This window comes from Tympanuchus pallidicinctus, unplaced genomic scaffold (genome assembly GCF_026119805.1).
Source record: "Tympanuchus pallidicinctus isolate F22 unplaced genomic scaffold, pur_lepc_1.0 scaffold14, whole genome shotgun sequence".
NCBI lineage: Eukaryota > Metazoa > Chordata > Aves > Galliformes > Phasianidae > Tympanuchus > Tympanuchus pallidicinctus.
Window position 1 is genome coordinate 1976200 of NW_026294659.1, and position 20031 is coordinate 1996230.

At 37.5% G+C, this 20031-nt stretch overlaps 1 protein-coding gene across 4 annotated transcripts in view; it reads right to left on the minus strand.

The window, feature by feature from the left end:
- The window catches only part of MAP3K15 (mitogen-activated protein kinase kinase kinase 15), a 74637-nt gene that overhangs the window by 13914 nt on the left and 40692 nt on the right, over positions 1-20031 (minus strand). For all 4 annotated transcript variants that reach the window (XR_008204371.1, XM_052673977.1, XM_052673976.1 and 1 more), the window contains exons 7-18: positions 16655-16825; positions 15777-15889; positions 14859-15018; positions 14097-14247; positions 13571-13678; positions 12488-12537; positions 10041-10136; positions 8296-8383; positions 4765-4898; positions 3969-4096; positions 2075-2205; positions 1667-1772 (exon numbers count right to left, since the gene is read on the minus strand). Coding sequence is in view for 3 of the 4 variants with exons in the window: in XM_052673977.1 (XP_052529937.1) it covers positions 1667-1772; positions 2075-2205; positions 3969-4096; positions 4765-4898; positions 8296-8383; positions 10041-10136; positions 12488-12537; positions 13571-13678; positions 14097-14247; positions 14859-15018; positions 15777-15889; positions 16655-16825 (1436 nt within the window). In the remaining variant the exon portion in view is untranslated. The remainder of the gene's footprint in view (positions 1-1666; positions 1773-2074; positions 2206-3968; positions 4097-4764; positions 4899-8295; positions 8384-10040; positions 10137-12487; positions 12538-13570; positions 13679-14096; positions 14248-14858; positions 15019-15776; positions 15890-16654; positions 16826-20031) is intronic.

Below are 20031 nucleotides of genomic sequence, written 5' to 3' on the forward strand. Positions count from 1 at the left end.
CCACTACAGTACCTTTCTCCACACAGATTTCTACCAGGTCTTTTACAGTATCTTTAAATCATTTTTCTGATTAAGAATGTAACGAACCTACACTGTGGTAAAGCTATGAAAAACAAAATAGAGGATATCTGGTGAAGATAAAGGCATTGGATATTAGTACATTCATTAAACTATTGTGGAACTACAGTTCAAGCCACAGCTTTGCCCTCAGGCTGAGAGTCTTGAATGGATGGATATAATGTTTAAGCCACTAGAAGCCTGACCTTTGAATCACCTGATTGTATTGCATAACGCCTAAAATCTGCAGTTTATGTACTGAGTTAAGAAGCAAAACAAATAGCAAGAGAATTGTTAAGCCCTTCCAGGCAATCGCTCCCTTCCTACTGATTTTAAATCCAAACTGAGAACTTAAGTAAAACATTTCTAGTCATGGTAAATTATACCTCTAAGGCACGAGCAGGACAGCAAACACACAAGAGAACAAAGAAGAGGAGCACAAGGAAAAATTTACCTTTTTTATTACTGTATGGGGACATTTCTTCAGATACTATTTCTCCATTAAACCATCTCTAATAACAACTCATCGAACAACAATGACAAGGACAGATGCTGATGGCAAAAACTGAAAATACTCTTTTCTGGATATCTGTATGCATTTGAAGGGCATTCCTCCAGCTACTTCAGGAAGATAATTAATTAAAATTTATTTGTTGAATACTTTAAAAAACACAGTGAAACTCATTAAGGGAATGCTTCAGAAGGCAGGATGCAACCAGCTCTGTTCAGCCATACCTTCATTTACAAGCTTATCTGCTGCAACCAAAGAGATTTTTTCTTGCAGCACTTCATTATAAGCATTCAAATGTTGCACTTATGATTCCAAGTTGTACAAAAAACGACATATTTTGTTCTCTTAAAAAGACTCCTAATATAACTGGATTCTAATTAAAATCATAAACAATTTGCAGAAAACAGATTCATTTCAAATGCCTACACCTGCTGGGATGCTGATCTCAGGAGTCAAACAACAAATGCTCTGTTCAGATTTGGTTGGTAATTTGAGGTCAAATTTCCAATTCACAACCTCTCCTAACAACTTACTCTTCTAAAATTTTTTTTTGTTGTTTTTTACTTATCTCTTCAGAATCTTCATGATTTTGTGGTCACTGCCTCCTTTCTAAGAGAGGAGGAAATGTAAAGTCATCACCAGGTCATGGGAAACCTTTAAAAATAGGTTATGTCTTCCGTGTTCCACATGACTGATGACTATGGACCCTTTTCCATACTTAAATTGCAGGCCAATGTGAGACTTGCAATCTGTGCTATCAGTCTATGCACATGGTCAAACAACAAAGGAAAACATACCTATTTTTTCCATTGATAAAATAATTAAGTAATTATGCCACCATATTGCCATTTTACAGTCTGAAGTTTCAGCTGTTGTTCATTAAATGCTTTCCCCAAATGCTGCAAGTTTTTACTACTTTGTGCTAGAAAGGAACTTATAAGAGTTTTGCAGAGAATAAAAGAAACCTAATCCTGTTTTCCCCATCAATGTAAAGAACCTCTTGGCTCTACGTCTAAACCTATCATGGGTCTAGCCTAGATGACAACGAAAAATCTATATTAACAATACCCTTAAAAATGTCTGTTCATTTGGTCTTACCCGTAAACGTTTCAGTGCACGGATTGATTCCTGCCAGCCGTTTGGAAGTACCAAAATCAGATATCTTTACCACGCCACTATAGGTGTTCACCAACACGTTATCCCCCTGTAGTTTTGATGAGAGAAGGCATGGGATGAAAGGAGAAAACAGGTAAGTGCAGATGCTAAATCCCAGCCTCAATACAAGTTGTATTGTACACATTTGTGGTTATCTTTGTAACAAACGTACAAACGTTTTTGTACAAACTGTACAAACGAATTCTCCAGAAGCATCAAGGGATTGTTGTATTCCTTCCTTTATTTTTAAGTTTCCATGAAATTCCATTAAAAATTCAGGTTAGAGTAAAACTAACTGAAGTAAATAAAATGAAAAGCAAAAGACACAAGAACACTAGAGGAAAAATTTACCTTTATATCTCTGTGTACAATCTGGTTCTCATGGAGATACTTAAGGCCTTCCAGAATCTGCTTGGTGTAAAATTTAATTGTGGGTTCTTTCATTGGCCCCCACTTAGACCTCAGAAGAGCCGAGAGGCTGCCTATGTGATTTAAGAAGAAAGCACATCAAGATAACAAAATCCCAAGATTAATATTAAATATTTAAGGCCATATTAACCTTTTGCACAATATCCTAACACAGGAGAAATGCAGCACTTATAATCAAACCAAATTATTCCTAGTTCAGTCAAAGCAACTCATTTCTCACTGTTCCTGACGGGTCATTTCTTTTTTGCCAGCTCTGCTTCCATCTCCACAACAAGAACAAATATTATAATAGGGCTATATGTATCTCCCTCACTACGGTCTAACAAGTTAAGATAAAGACTAGCAACATTTAGCCCTTCGTGACATAAAGACCACAACAGATGACACTGTATTATGTAATATACTATACTTTGCAAACCAGATGCACAGGCAAATAAGCTGATTTACTTCAGAGAAAAAAGGAAAAAGAAAAAAAACAGGAAACAAAAAAACTATTTCCTTGCAAATGTAGGATTTAGTCCTGGAAATTCCAAAGGAAAAGATGGAAAAAATCTTAAAGAAACGAACTAGTGGATGTTCAGAGAAAGAGGTTAGTCATCTACAATTTCCCTGCCTTCAATATGTCTGATCTCTTTTTTTTTAAATTATACAAATTCTCTAATCACAAGCCAAAATAAAGACAGTCTTTTTCAGTTCATAATAAACAAGGTGCAGTCATTCTGTTTAATGCCAGACAAATTCAGTTAAAGGGATTTGTAGCCTACATCAACAGCCTTCTAAAACGAAGTTTGGTCAAAGAATCTTGCATAATCTGAACAGCTGGTCTCTTTTTAACACTGGTTGCAGAGTTAAAAAATAACAGAATTGGTTCAATAACACCCTGGCATTAGCAACTAATCATAGCACACTCCACTGTGCAAATACAAATAGGGGAAAAAAAGGCAGGTAAGCAGCAGCAGCTGATGCTTTTAACAAGTGTACGAAAACAAGTGGAAGTGTTGATTTAAATTCATTATATGAGCATGTCACACGTATCATTGTCTCAGCTAAACACAGAACAACAGAAAAAAGTAAAAATTAAGGCTCTTTGATCAGAAGGTCACCAGAATTCAAAATAAAAATCTTCCCAAACTTTAACGCCCCAGATACATTTATTTAATCTGTGAACGTTTGTGTCTGGATCTTCCATAGAAAACCCGATTTTTCTTCTTCCTGTTTTAGTTTTGCAAGTTACAAAACTGACAACGCTCATCCTGACTTCTATTGCCATATACAAAAGGGAGATGGGAGTGTAACCTAGAGTAGGAGAAGAGAGAGACTTAAATATGGAAAAGGTTAGAGGAACAAAACTGTAATTTATGAGCAATAGAAGCAGACCCATTCTGTCTTTGATTCGTCAAGGAAAAGCACTGTTTGAAAGCAGCAGGTTTTTCATATTCAGTTTGCTCAAACTGTATCACCACTCAACAGAAGCTATCTTAAAAGCTCCAGTTATTTAGCTGCTCAGGCTAAAAGGAGATCAGAGCTTTATCTCTACTGATTTATAACGTGTGAGAACTTGACACCAAATACTACATAGTTTTTCCCTGATTTTCTCTACATTTATAATTATTACAGGAAGGAAAGAGCAGACTGGGAGCTGTATACTTCAAATCATTCTTCATATGCAAAGAATGCCACGGGTAATGAATGTCTCAACAGAAAAGCCAAATATGGTGCACAAACACATCAAGTGCACGTCCATTGGCTTTCACTAAGTTCAGGGTCCCAACTGCTTTTAGTTTCTTTGAGAGATTAAGCTCAGAATATTACAAACCTCCTGGCACCTGCTCCATAAAAATCTTAATGTATCCATCCTCTGAAATGGATCCAAGATATTGGACAACATTCCGATGCTTTAAATATTTATGCAGTGCTATCTCTTCATGAAGAGGTTGAGAATATCTATGAAAAACAAACACACAAAAAACCAAGGAGTAGCGCACGATGGGGGAAAAGGCTTTAGGCTATGTTTAAATGATATTTTGCAAACAGAATGGATTATAGTGATATTGATCCAACTCTCAGTAAACATCTTGCCCGTGACCTTCAAAATGGAAAGTGACTGGCTGCCTGCTGAGAAAAAGCAGAGGTAGATTTCAGAAGAGCTGAGGAGGAGAAACATGCCCTCCGATAACGTATTTACACATTTATGCATCTGCTTTGTTCTGCGTAGTACTTTCACTTCGAAAACTCTTTTTATCCTTTCTCTCCTCCTTCAAAGGAATATAGATGGGGTACAACTGCAACTTTAAAAACAAAGTACTTTTTCTAGGATTTAAGATAGATACATTGTCAAATGGTAGCGTTTTTATAAAGTTTATACATACACACACATATATGCATACACACATACACAGAAATACATAGGCACATAAATTCCCGAATAATTAAAAGTCCTCATTCTCCAAAGGCTGCTGAGGAATACTAGGAGAAAACAGTAATTGAAAGTGAGTATACTGGGACATTATAAGCCAATCACATAGAAATACTTGCTGAGAAGAGTCAAGTTTTCATCAAACAACTGCAGTTCTGTCAGTAATGCATACATACAACAATAAGCTTGCTCTTACCTGCTGTCTCTCTCAGGTATTTCTTTGATGGCTATTCGCACCTGGTTGCTAAGGTCTCTTCCAGCATATACTATCCCATAAGTACCTTTTCCTAGAACTACTCTTTCACCCTTCTCATCATAATCATATTCGTACTGCAAACAAATAAGACAAACAAAGCAATACATGAATTGTGATTAATAGCATTTGAAATTAAAGAGAGGTTTAACAGCAGTTCTGCACCACTGTACCAAATTAGTACAGTGCAGAGTAACTACTGCAGAGCAGATGGTATCTACTCACCAGCCTCATGCACTACGCAACTTCCAAAAGGTCCACATTATTTGCTTTACAAAACATCTTCCCTAACCAACTTACAAATGCATTCATACAAAAAAGGAACACAATGATAAATTAAGCTCAGCGAAACAGTGCTATCAAAAGACAGTTCAGATAGCGTGATTGAGATTTGCTGACAGAGCCTTCATATTGTAAACATATGGTCCATACGTATGAAACCGAAGATTTCATAAATAAAATTGGCAGTCTCATTATATCAGTTCAGATGAACAATTTTCTAATACCTTATTTGAGCTTAGCCACAGCAAAGTTCACTTCTGACACTCCTCATTATTAGTTCAGCCTCCACAAGGATTATTAAGTATATATAAAATGGCTGTATTCACTGTTATTGAAACACGGTTACCACCTATGTAAAACACTGCTGGTTCAAATTTCACCAAAGCTATGCTAATTTACACTATTCTGTGGCCTTGTCCCTTGTGGTGGTTTAATGAGAGAACTCCTACAGAAAGGCCAGTGGAAAAATCTATTGATGAGTGACACTTAATCAAAAAACACCTCAGATACTAAATTAACCCAAGTTAACTGGGTTAAACAGAGCACTGTTGATTCCAATTTCAAATGAAGTTGATAAAGAGTATTAAAAAAGCATTTTTGCAAGTACATAAGAAAGGAACTGGTAAATTTTATAGCTCCAGATATAATCGGGATTTGCACAGACCTCTCTATGTGTCTTCTCAAATCCACACAGATTTCCTATATAGGAAAACTGCATAATGTCCTCTGCTGCCTCATGTGAGTTCCTTTTTTGTTTTTTTAAAGCCACAACTACTGGTGTTTCTATTCATAACTACTACTTCTGCTACATCTATTACCTTATACAGAATATAGACTTGAGATCTATTACCTTGAAATGAAGGAAGTACCCTTTTTACTGTGCAGGTGACATAGCACTGACACAAGCAGCCCAGAGGCTGTGCAGTCTCCTCGTTGGAGATCTCCAAGAGCCACCTGGCCATGGGCCTTGCACCTGCTCTGAGTGTGCTGCTGGGGCAGGGGATGCACCTGATAAACACAGAGGTGTGTGCCAGCATCAGACATCCTGTGAAGTGTCTTCTGACTTTTCTTTGTAGTTCTAGTATTGCACTATCCATGTGTTGTGGAAACTCCCTCTCTCGTCTCAGAAAAGATGAGATGTTTCCTGTCACTATATGGAAGGTGCTAAAGAATAACTGTCTGTAATTTATCTTAACAGCATATTCTTTTCAGTGGAGCTAAACTTGAGTTAGCTTGGCTCAAGCAGAATTTCATTTTCCATGTTTCAGCACTTTACAATTACAACATAATCTTGTTAAATGATAGGCACAACTGACCCAAAATGCCATATGTAAAACTTGTCAAGTTCTTCACTAGTAACGCATCCAGCTTTCACAGCTATCATATGACATCAAACTGAAGGAATACAGCAGTCACATTTAAGATTGACAAGATTAAGATTGATCCCATCTGCAACTGTCTAGTCCGAAGGCAGCTCAAGAATCACTGCATTTCTCCAGTCTGCGTGCCATGAAACATGAGAATTGATGAGATTTATAGTTCACTACTAGTTGGTAGACGTTCTAAGAGACCATATATGTTTAACGCTACTTTCCAACGGGCACAAAGTAAGATTGAATCAATCACTGCTCATTGCCAAAGATCTGAATATGTGATCCTCTGCATGTGCCATGATGTAGGAGTAAACAAGTGCTTACAGCTGACCTTCTATACAAATGTGGGTTAGGGATGTCTGACATCCAATGTAGCCCATGTGGAGTGCAGTAGGAACTTCAAAAATGATAGAAACTTCTTCAATATCAATATCCAGAAACAAATATTCTAAGGCAGAAAGAACTGCCAAACACACTCTCCTTTCAAGTCTGTCAGTTGCAGATATCTAAACTGTAGCTGCTTTCAAGCAACACTGCAATTCAAAATATACATCATCTCAGAATAACATTATCACAGGAATTCTAACTCAAATGCCCATTTTTCCCCCAAATTATGCCAAGGTTATTTTTCCCCTTTCCCAAGTATTAATATTTGCTTTATTGATTGTAAGAATTTCTGATTTCTCTGTGCTTGTCAAGCACATATAAAGGTGCTTTTTCCAAGTGGTTCCATTTAAAAAGATCTCAGATTGCAGGAAGGCATTAAGCCTCCTACTTAATCTAAGCAAATTTATCTTTCCCTTAGTATCACAAATTCTTTTTTAATTTCCTCACCTAGGATAGTAAGTACAAGGTGATGATTCTGAAAACATCAGGATATATACTCGTAGAATGATGTAGCTTAAAAATCTAACAGTAATTTGGTCATTTCTTCATACTTAATTGACTGATGCAGGATTGTTTCCCATCGTCCATTCTCAAGGACTTTTACTAATTCCTTTTTTAAAAGACATAAACTATGGTGAACTCACTTCCTACAAGGGATTATTACACATCTGAATAGACTGGGACGTTTTGAGATTTTCATGCCATGAGCTAAGTTCATAAATATGCAATGTAAAAGCTGCAGCTATAGATTATACACTTTCTTAGCCAAAGCAGACCCTGATTCTATAATAAATGCCAAGACTACATATGCATGTATTAAGCTGGGCTTAACAGGCGTTCTTATCACGTCCTTTTCACTTGAGGAAAAAAAATCTGTCATCAATACGTGCAAATTGTAGTGCAAAAATTCTTCCTCCCCACAGCATGAAATTACTTGCAACAGTACAGTAAAGGTTCATCTATTCTTGTTCTGACGCCTCAGTTACTACAAAGGCTCACTGTTGTTGCCTTTAATTTTAAGTATAATGGAATTGGTAGAATGGGACAGAAGCAGAAAGACATCCAAATCAAACAGACCACAATTGGGTTTTCACACTCATCAGTTACATCAACCGTATCTTTTCTTTACCCTCTTGAGCCACCTGGTATCAAATGATTCTTATCTGTAGATTGTTTGCAGTGCAAATATAAAATCAGCAATGTAATTCTTTAGGGATTTATACAGTTTACAGTACTAGCAGGATCATTTCATTTAAAAATAGTTGTTTTTTTTCAAATGAATGTAGCTCTGGTCACAAATAAGAGTTGAAACTTCATATATAATTAAGTAATTAAAATCTTTATTTATTGTCTTTCCAGTGTACTGATAGGAAAGTGCAAGGAAAATGCAGAAAATCATTCAGAGTTCTTTGATCTTTTAACACTGACATACCTCCAATGTTTCTCCATCTATTTCTCCTTCTAGTTCCAAAGTACTGCCAACTGCATCAGACAAGATTTCTTTCACCAACCCACAGAATCTAAGAGAGCAATAAATAGCAGAAGATCAAAGAAAAATAGCCTTTCAGCAAGAGATTAGATACATTCTTCCCAGGATGGACTTTGCTTCCAAGCAAACAAAAGGAATAGCACATTCAGACATAGGTTTCTTTCATTATTTACTTGCTTATCCTATTTGAAGGAGGAATAACATAAATACACTTTGAAAATACTAACAATTTATATAATTGTTTTATTTGTTCCTATGAAATTAAATACTTGTCTGTAATTGTATGTTGAAACATTGGTAGATCCAACATAAATATTTTTGCTGCATAGTTTGATATGAGGTGCTTACTAAGTCCTTATATTTACAAGTGTAATTAGAGAAAAAGGTAAGATATTCAAAAATTATGTATTGATATTCAGAGGTTCAGTCCTGTGGCACAAATTTGTAACATTATGTTTGGTGGTTCTCTTGCTGTGCAGTGATAAGAATTCTATTATTTTCAGTTTAAGTTAAATGTTCCCACAGATTTTGGTTGCAAACATCATTCCTCACTATTTCTGAAAATCCAAAGTTGTCATTTCTAACTGGGCATCCAGAAAGACAACAAAATAGAAAAAGTAACATTCTTGAAAAAAAGGATTTTAACTGATTTCATCTAGTCCTCTGAGATGGAGAACATTAAGCACAAGACCAAGCTTTCCTGTAGGCTTCTGTGTGAGCCACATTTTTTTTTCCTCCTCAAAATTCCATAGTAAAAGGTTACAATTTATTAAAAATGATTATAAAATGTTTACCACATATCTTTCATTGACTAACAGGGATTTTCTTTTGGAACACACTCTGGTTGTGCATTAAAAAAAAAATCATTTTTAAAGAAAAGCTATCTATCTTTATTACATAAACTGCAACGCCAAATTAATGCTTCACAGGTAACCATTTTAATGCTTCCTTTCTTCTAAGCTTTGCACTCCACAGAGCTAATAATTTTCTTTAGCATGAGTTTACTCTATGTAACACATAAATTAATAATTACTGCAAGAAAATATGCAGTTCATCCTGAAATAGTGTATATTAACAAATTACTCCTACTTCATTCAGAAGACCTATATGTCAGTATCTGTCCCCAGAAAGAATCTGGTCTATATTTAGGTCTGAAACTTAGTCAGTAGGTTTACTGTTAAGAGACAACATAATTGTTATCACAAAATATTTGAATACAATTGTCCTTGCACATTGCAAGGGAGTTGGACTAGATGGCCTTTAAGAGTCCCTTCTCAAACCATTCTACAATTCTACGGCAAACCATATCGGGTATCTGTGACACAATCCAAGTCAGAATTTTCAGTGCGTCCAGTTGCTCTTACATAAATTAAACTGTACAGGTATGTAAGGGAATCTAAATCATTATTTTACCATGCATGACAAGGCCAAGAGACAGAAAAAAATAATAGCTATACATTAGAATAAGCTACTTAAACTGACCAGAATCAGTCAACATGTGTGATGAGACTTTGCTCTCATCTCATTAAATACCACTGAATTTAGCTCATTGCTTTTCAATCAAGTAAAAAGAAGTGAAGAAGGTAAGAGAAAAAATTCTCAGGCAGAATTGTTAGCTTTCAATTTTTACTAAATTAATTACATTTGGGACATAATTTGCATGTAATACCCACAGAAAACAAACTTACCTACTGCACTGGTTTTCTGTAGAAAAGTAGATTTGAAAATCATCAGAGTTATCATGCACGTAAAGAAAACAACATCGTTCATCAAACTTGGAAATACTGTAATAAGAAACATTGAGAAAAGATTATTTTGGACATCACCATTAGAAGAAGCAGAAAAAAGTGGAGGCAATTTTAAATTGAATTGAAATCTCTAACAAATATGTTCTTCTTAGAAGCTATAGGCAATTGGGCAATTGTATTAATCTTTACTACATCTAGAAACTTTGAGTTTATTTATATCCTTGAGACTAAAAACCCACCCCCAGTTTGACGAATGTCTAAGCTATTGCTTATTTTGGTAAGACGCTGACTTCTATCAAGTGCTTTAAGGTTTGTTGCTCTTCTTCCCTTCCATCTTCACGTAGTTCTATCAGATTTCAGGGTATTTCTTGGTACCACTATGGAAGTGAATTGGTTTGACAACAGTCTAGATATCGTGAAAGTCTTTCTTTTAAGCTTGACCAGTATTTCATATTTTTATACTTTCATTATAGTCACAATAAAACTGAGCAGGGAGATACAGTGAGCAGATCCTTCACAGTATATATTTTTATGGCTTTAATATTAATAAACAAGTTTTAGAATGACCAATATTTACTCCAAACTGCAGCAATAATTCTGAAAAAGTGATCATTTATTGCATATTGTGTTTTTCTAGTGTTACAAATAGCTCATCTAAATGCATTGAAGCTAGAAGTGAAGAGGCCATTAAACACAATTGAAATATGAAAGTAAACCCAGGAATGAACCTCTTATCATTCCAAACACTTCAGTAGCAATCTGCATAAGTGCTAAGCTGTAATTGTTAAGGAACAGACATTATTTTTATTCATTAAATGAATAAAACGCATTTTAGTTCTTGTCTGGTTGCTCTAGTCAAAATCTTTCAGATCATACTTGGCCTCCACTGAGCCCGTTAGTTAAAATACATGACAGTAGATTATAGTAACGGTGCAGAACATCATAAAACCAACTTTCTGCAGCATCATTTAGGGTTGTAGTGACAGATGTTCCAAAATACTAAAATTCTGCCATAAGATTTTTTTCAGAAATATCTGAAAATATGCTTTGCCATTCTATACCTTGGCTCTGATACAACAACTCCCAGTCTAGCAAAACAGGCAAATGTATACCTGGCACAAGAACTAAATGGCAAAGCAAGATGATCATTCCCCAAGCAAATGTGAGACAGACAATTTTAAACTGTGTTATACTTGTGGCATAAAAGCCATTTCAAAAGTATTACAATTTGAAGCTGTCATATACCTAGAAAACCTAGTTCCTCTAAATATAAATGGTCTGTTCCCTTGAGCTTTGCAATCCCCAGCATGATTAAGAATCATAGCAAATGAATATCTTGTCTCCATTTAATCAGAAGTTATCTTTCTCAGTCACGACTGATTTGTGTGATGTGTTGACCAGAGGTGATTAATGTGTTTTAGAAATTGTTTGCTTAGTTATGCTCAGTCAGCGGTAATGATAATTTCACATCCACTTATACTGCATTGGAGTAACAGAAAAAAAAAACATCACATTGGATTAATTACAATCAAAAATTGCTCTTGAAAACAAATTCCAAAGATACGAGAGGATCCAAGTCCATACTTACAATTACAGGCTTTCATAGCAATTACAATTCACCTTATTCAGAATTTTGTTTCTATTTCACTGAGCTTATTTACTTAGAAAAATAATCATTCACGTTCATAGATGACAAAATTGGGACATAACATTCAAAGGCGTATAGTGATAACTGTGGTCCTGAAAACCTCTGCATTGAGAACTGCAGAACAACTTAGGAAAGTAAAGTTTGACAAGCACTTAAATTTATGCATTTGTCTAAGTGGTCCCAGGAAAGAGCCACTTACATCTCTAAAAGGCCCAATCTACCAGTGCAGTAATTCACAAACTGGGGTAAAAAGGAAAGACTCAGCTGATGTTGCCTGCACTTATGTTTGCTCCAGTTCTAAATTACAGTCTGAAAAACACAGGCAGAGAGCAAGACCGCCATAGACACCACCCAGGATGTAAACGTAGGCTTCATTTTGCCTTCTCTCCTGGCTACCCATCGCTTGCCTTTCTAGCAGCAAAATATCCCAACTTTGAAAATACACAGAAGTTTAGCACAAGTTTAGAAAAGCATCTACACAATTGAAAACAAGATAATCTACAAGAGAATACATAAACAAATCTTAGATGTGTATTTCTGTGTGAAATATACAGCTCTGCCCATGCATGGAAAGGAAAATTTTTCCCTTTCAGTGTTTCAAGAGAAGTTGGACAGAAGCAGCTTTTATGAGAGGCAATGCACTGGAGAGATTTAAGGCAGAATCCAGACTTACCACTCAAGGGAAATATGAAGCATGCATTAAAAAAAAAAACCACAACACTTTTTCAGACATACCAACCTTATTCCCCTTATGGAAGAAGCTGCAAAGTTCCATTCATGAATCTGTTTCTGTGAAAAACAGAAGTATATCAGATTAATATAGACACTGTTTAAGTTCACTATCAGAAACAAATTTACAGCATGGCAAGCAAAATGAAGTTTTTCTAATATCTCTCTTCCATTACTTCCTCCTTCCTTCCTTTCCCCTTCCCCTTCCCCACCCCCCTTATCCTCCAACTTTCCTTATAGAATTGTTGCTGTTTTACTCCCTTGAGGAAAAATGAATGCAAACATTGCAGGATGGAAGAAAAGGGAATATTTCCTCAAATAAAATTAAATTTTAAAAAAACTAATTACAATTTACCAAACACTATATTTTGGCCCAAATGATCAATTCTTCATATAAAACAAAGAAAACTATGCCCTAGTTTTAGCCAGACTAGAAGAGAAAGAAAACTTCATGTTTCTTCCTAAAGAAGTATTGGGCCAACAAGGTTAGCTCAGGGAGCACACTGGAGGCAAAACAAAAGAAGGGCAACCTGTGCATTGGAATGCACAGACCCCCTCCCTTCAGTAGCTGAGTGGTATTTCACATCACTAAATATGCACCAAGAATTTGTTCCGTAAATGAGTGGTGCGTCAGGCACATTCACTCCAAGTAGTGAAGTAGCACACATACTGGAAAAAAACTCCACAGATCCAGGTGACTACGTAGTCTTGCTCTAACATACATCTTTTCCATACTTCACCTCTCTACAGTTTTAGCCTCCACCTACTCCATCCCAACAGGAAACTTTGGTCCAACACATCCCGGTGAAATTAAAGTTATTTCTTTCTCAAAAGATTATACTGTCTATATGCCTTTGCTAATCTCTTGAACTTTATCCATCCATATTTCTTTTCTAATCTCCAGTACTTTATGTAATAGTTTTCATTGTAAAAAGACAATCTTTGCATCTTCATAAGAGAGGCGTCAAGATTTGTGCTTTGCATAAATGTAGTAAACTTTAAATGATAGCAAAGCACTCCAAATCCACACGTGAAAAAGTGAATTTAAGCATGATGACCAGAATACATGGGATGCATCTGCTGGCAGTTTTACCATTTCAGTGGGAGAGACATGCCACAAGGAAAGAGATCTCTCATCTTCTTCACTGTTGATAGAAACATATGCAGGCTGGTAGACTTTAGTTGGTTCTATCACCAAAACCTAAGAGAGAGAATATTTTTCCTTAATAAAACAGCAAGTAGCACATGACAATATCTTCAGTAAACACTAATGCTCTGGAATAGGCAATAGACAACCACAGAGTAAGGCCTAAGAAGTTTCCAGGGGAGAAAGAAGGGCAAGACAAGGCAGGAAGATGCTGCATTCCTGTTGCCAACCAAATGATACGATAATGGTTTCTATTACGAGACTTAGAAGCATTTCGTTACAATGATTTTAGGGCAGTGGGTCAAATGTTTTTTAAAAAGTATAGGTTTGCAGAATACAGGGGTTTGGTTCATGCAATAAAATAACAGGCACTTAAACATGTAAGTATTGTGCTTAGAAGTCTTCCAATTCTGGTGATAGCTAATCCAGAAACATAAGAAAAAACAAAACTTGTTTGGACATCACATCTTACTGGAAATCTCAGTCCATTAGTTGTTTCTTTCGTTGCCTCAAAAATTATATCTAGCCAGAAAGTCAATCTTTCTTGTTTAGGAGAATGTTCTATGGCGAATTTCTTGAAACGCTGAATTAACATCAGATTCTGAACTAATGATTTCAAGTACCTACAATGTATAGAATTAGTGAGTTAACAGAGAGAAAACAGAATTTAACCAGATCCTAAAAGCACTTAACTGACTTAAACATCCAAAAAAGTAACTGCAAATATAATGTGAAGCAAAATCAAATTCACATTAAAAGCTACCATGATTGAAATGATCAATTTTTGTGCATTTTTGAAAGAATAGCTTACTTAGTGTAAACCTTAAGTCACAAACTCACTTGGACGTTCATAAACATTGCAAAAGGGTGTAGTCACACATATAGTTAAGTGACAGTTGGACAGGATATTATGAGGTAGAAAATGGCAGTTGGACAGAGCAGCAGCTATCTAAACTCTGAAAAGAATTGTTTCATAGGAATTATCACTGTTTTCTAAGTTCTTATAAACCTTTCTGCAATTAGACTTACAGCCAACAATAATGGTAAGTTACTTCCTTACCATTTCCTTTCCTCGCCCTTTCTTTCCCAGAATGAAAGAACAGAGTATAACATTAGCATTGCAAACAATTTATGATGGAAAAATCCAGTTAAATTAATCAAGAGTCTACAAGATTGTTTTACTTTGTGTGTTTCCCAGAATTGGGTACTTGTGCTACAGACTTCTACTACATACCATACTGGAGGTTTCAGCTTAAATAGTTTCTCTGCTGCTTGAACTGCTTTACTAACATCATTAGCCAACATGCTCACACTGAAGAACTGTCCCACGTCCCAGTAACTGTTCATTTTTTCTAGGCTCCCTTTTCTTCCCAATAAACTGTTTAACCGTACACCTGTAAAATTTCAATTGAAACATTTTTCTATCAGTAAAACACAAATTAATAAGTCTATCAATAAAAGTCCAATAAGATATGATTTGGCATTAGTGAAAAATAAACAAGAGCGAGTGTTCTTCAGAAAAATACAAAGAGTGCTTAATACAGAGGCTAGGGCAGAAAACATCCCCAACATGGTTGAAACAGACAGAACTCCTATCACATATGATGCTGAAAAAAAGAAATCTTGTGATATTTGCCTCCTGATTCGTAGTGTAAGCTGTGTACCTGTTTCCTTGAGATCTTCACTGACTGAAAGAAATGGGCCTACATGGAAGTTGTGTACAGAATTAGTTACTGTCCTGATAGATCTTTCCATGTGATCTCTCAGTTCAGGACAACATAAATCCTGTAGATTCTTCCCTGACATCCCCAAGGAAAGATGAACTACACAGCGTGACTTAGCTAGCTATACAATGGGATAAACTCTGTGGTGTGGGAGAGGCAGTTCATGGATAGTGCTTAAGTCAGTCCTTGTTCCCCTCCTTCACCTGGAGCCCTTTAGGTAGACCTACTTACTAGAAAGTTGCACCAAGGCAACAAAATAAAAATTGGTACTTCAAGATCCCCGTGTTTTAGACTGCCACTGGGGACATGTCTCTAAAAAGTTTGAACCATGTTTCTATCCACACAGCCCACCTCAATAAGCATTTTGTTTTCTTCACAGGGAGAGGGGCAAAAAAAACACGTCCATGGCTCTATGAGTGGATGCTTACCTATTTTTCTCAGTTCCATTGAGCTTTCAAACTGCTGTCCTTCAACAAGTAGTAAAACTGCAAGGTTAATTCCTGAATACAGTGTTGACTGGAGTTCAAACCCTTTGCGGTACCTGCAGAGGAGAGTCAGGAGCTCACGTCTCACTGAATAACAAATACTGCATAGTTTTGGTAGCCATTTTCAGCTGTTAATTTACTGGAAGGACTAAATGGCTAGTTAGTGGCCCTGATGCATTGCAAAGAACTCTTGGAAAGAAGGAACTCGTCTTATGTTGAGAAACAAAAACTTGTTTAGTTGTACGTTAGTTGCTACTTTCTGCAGTTTTGTGAAAATAAAACTTAAACTGGTTACTGCTAAACTCATACATATAATAGAACATGATTTTATTGTATTATTCACATGAGAAAAGCAATGAAAGTATTAGTCTTCAGTGCAAGTTTTACAAATTATCTCCAAAGTGCTTTGTTTTAAAGCTTCACTCTCATTAGAGTTTACTGAGATACTGAGATAATGCAGTTATCAATACTGTTCCTTAAATACAGTAGACCTTTCTATGTCATAGCTCCAAGGTGGGCACCATCCTTGCACAAAGGATCAACATATGTCCCATGAGCTCACTTGCTTTTTATTTTGACCCTAAAGCAGATTTTCTCTGAAAAGTTAAGTGAATCATCCTATACTCATTGTATTCACTCTGCACAGAAGTAAGAAAACATATCCAAATACCTGGTGCTCAGTAAATCACTTACTCAAATTAAACCATTAAAAAAGTAGAAAAGAGGAACTTCTGAACTTCTATATTATACAGCTCTGCTTTTCATAACTGTAAAAGCCTGAAGAAGTTTTTAAAGAAAGATTTTGGGCTTTCTTCAGTTACCATTCAATGGCATGATCTCGACTGCTGATATCTTTACAGTCAGAGTCAAGAAACATATCCTTATATATCCTTCCACATAAGCAAAACATATCTGGAGCAGGATGATCACACGTCTGCAGGACCTGAAGCATGACTTGTAGTGCCTTCTCCCTGTCACCTGCATTATTCCTTCTGAAATCAAAAACAAAGAATAAAATTAATGACTTCAGATCTCAAACAGTAACTGCAAGATAGTAGAATAGTGTTTTTCACTGCTTACCCTGTAACTCATCCATCATTACTATGTACAGACTTCATTTACAATTACGTTTGCATATTGGTTGGTTGATAAAGAACAAATTCTCCATATCTGTATTCTTATATCATGGATAAGATATATGTCTTAGATAGCTCACCTAACTACTGACTTAAGCCCCGAATTCCTCAATGAAGGAAAATCTGTCATCCCACACAATTCCTCCTCGTGTAAGCAGACAGATTCTGCGGATACTCCAGTGAGAAACAAATGCCTGCTTAGTGATCATTCCTGAAAATACTCATATAAAGCTGACCATCTGCAACAGTCTGTCTGACAGCTCATTCAGCTGTTGTCATGATTTTTATTCTTGAATCCAGAGGCTCCAGAGCCAGTACTTGACAATAATGACTGAGTACAGGAGAAGTCAGGTCAATACTACTTCAGCCAAAAGAGTGATTGAGCTCAATGCGGTGACTGAACTATAAGAAAAATAGAAGTTTAAAAATGACCTGTACTTCTTTCTTTATGTTCTTCATACTGAAGGAAAATTTAGAAAACAACTGTTGTCATAAACCTTTTTTGTCAAATATGTATCAATTGTATTAGTGAGAAAAAAAAAGATCAGTGATCAAATATAATTTCAGTTCTTTATTGTCATTAAACTGAACATTCCATTCTTTGTCTCTCTTTGATTTATATTTTCCAGTTTAGAACTCACTATTTACTTAGAACAAACAAAACTATTTATCAGCAAGGATAAAGCAAACAGCCTTTTTTCTCCCCTCTTTTTAATCATTCAGAAGACTTAAAACATTTACCAGTTTCTTTTCAGAACTGTTTCCAACTTTCTGCTCCTTACTCAGGTATCCAAGAACAGGCTTAAAAGTACCATGACTACTTTGTCAGAAATACCACCAATAACAATTTCCAGTAAACTTAGTATTTGTGTGCCCTGGAAGGATTAATATTTTTTGTAAACTGGCTCAGCTCCTTAGGTAACTAGCTAATGCATTAATCATAGAATCATAGAATCACTAAGGTTGGAAAAGACCTAAAAGATGATCCAGTCCAACCGTTCACCTATTACCAATTGCTCCCACTAAACCATGTCCCTCAACACAACATCCAGTCTTTCCTTGAACACCCCCAGGCTCGGTGACTCCACCACCTCCCTGGGCAGTCCATTCCAGTGCCTGACCACCCTTTCTGAAAAGTAATACTTCCTCATGTCCAGCCTGAATCTCCCCTGCCGTAGCTTGAAGCCATTCCCCCTGGTCCTATCACTGATGACACGAGAGAAGAGGCCGACCCCCAGCTCACTACAGCCTCCCTTCAGGAAGTTATAGAGAGCAATGAGGTCTCCCCTGAGCCTCCTCTTCTCCAGGCTGAACATTCCCAGCTCCTTCAGCCTCTCCTCACATGGCCTGTGTTCCAGACCCCTCACCAGCTTTGTTGCCCTCCTTTGAACACATTCCAGGGCCTCAATATCTTTCTTGCAGTGAAGGGCCCAAAACTGGACACAGTACTCGAGGTGCGGCCTCACCAGTGCTGAATACAGGGGAACAATCACCTCTCTGCTCCTGCTTGCAACACTGTTTCTGATGCAAGCCAGGATGCCATTGGCCTTCTTGGCCACCTGGGCACACTGTCGGCTCATGTTCAGCCGAGCATCAATCAATACCCCCAGGTCCATTTCCTCTATGCACTCCTCCAGCCACACCGCCCCAAGCCTGTAGCGTCGCCTGGGGTTGTTGTGGCCGAAGTGCAGGACCAGCATTTGGCCTTGTTGAAACTCATCCCATTGGCTTCAGCCCAGCTCTCCAGCCTGTCCAGGTCCCTCTGTAGGGCCTCGCTACCCCCAGGCAGATCCACACTTCCAGCCAATTTGGTGTCATCTGCGAATTTACTGAGGGTGCACTCGATGCCCTCATCGAGGTCATCAATAAAGATATTGAAGAGGACAGGCCCCAGCACCGACCCCTGGGGAACACCGCTCATGACCGGTCGCCAGCTGGATTTGACTCCATTCACCACCACTCTCTGTGCCCGGCCCTCCAACCAGCTCCTCACCCAGCCAAGAGTGCACCCATCCAAGCCTCAGGCTGCCAGCTTCTGCAGGAGAATGCTGTGGGAGATAGTGTCAAAGGCTTTGCTGAAGTCTAGGTAGACCACATCAACAGCCTTTCCCTCATCCGCCAGATGGGTCACTAGATCATAGAAGGAGATCAGGTTGGTCAAGCAGGACCTGCCCTTCACGAACCCATGCTGGCTAGGCCTGATCCCCCGGTCACCCTGCACATGCCGCATGATCTCCCTCAAGACAATCTGCTCCATAACCTTCCCTGGCACCGAGGTCAGGCTAACAGGCCTGTAGTTCCCCGGATCCTCCTTACGACCTTTCTTGTAAATGGGAGTCACGTTGGCAAGCCTCCAGTCTTCTGGGACCTCACCAGTCAACAAGGAGCGCTGACAGATGATGGAAAGCGGCTCGGCTCTCACCTCCGCCAGTTCCCTCAGCACTCTTGGATGGATAAAAAAACAATAAAAACACACTGCAGCAAACAGAACAACCAAACAAAAAATCCCTCAGGCTTCATACACATTAGGCGATGAAGAATATCTAATAACAGATTTGTAGCTGTCTGTGCAGCAGTTATCTAGCTCTAATGCCAGTGGCATTGTATAATCAATGAATATACAGATGTTGTAATCAAGAAATAGACAAGAAAGTTAAGCTAAACAAGTTATCACGCTAAAGAACAATGGATGGAAAGCTTACCCTTGTCCTGGGCTCACTGAGAAGACTCCAAGAGGAGTGATCTCCAAAAGAGAACCATAGCAGTAGTCAGCTCTTAAATGGGGTCTCTAGGAGAGGTGCAGCCAGGCTCCCCCCTTCCTGCATCGTAGGTGAATTGCCTTCACCTGTGCTCCCAGGGCTGACTCATTGCTCGCCTCAGGTGGTCAGTCAGAGGTTCAGGCCATGATTCAGCAGTTCCCATACAGGCATACAGTAAACTTTCAAAGCAAGTACTTGTATATTTTTAAAACATTTTTACTTCAAATTGACTGTTGCTCTGAAAGTAACACTGGTCATCTCTAATGAGCACTCAAGGACAAAATTTATATCTTTATTCAGTTT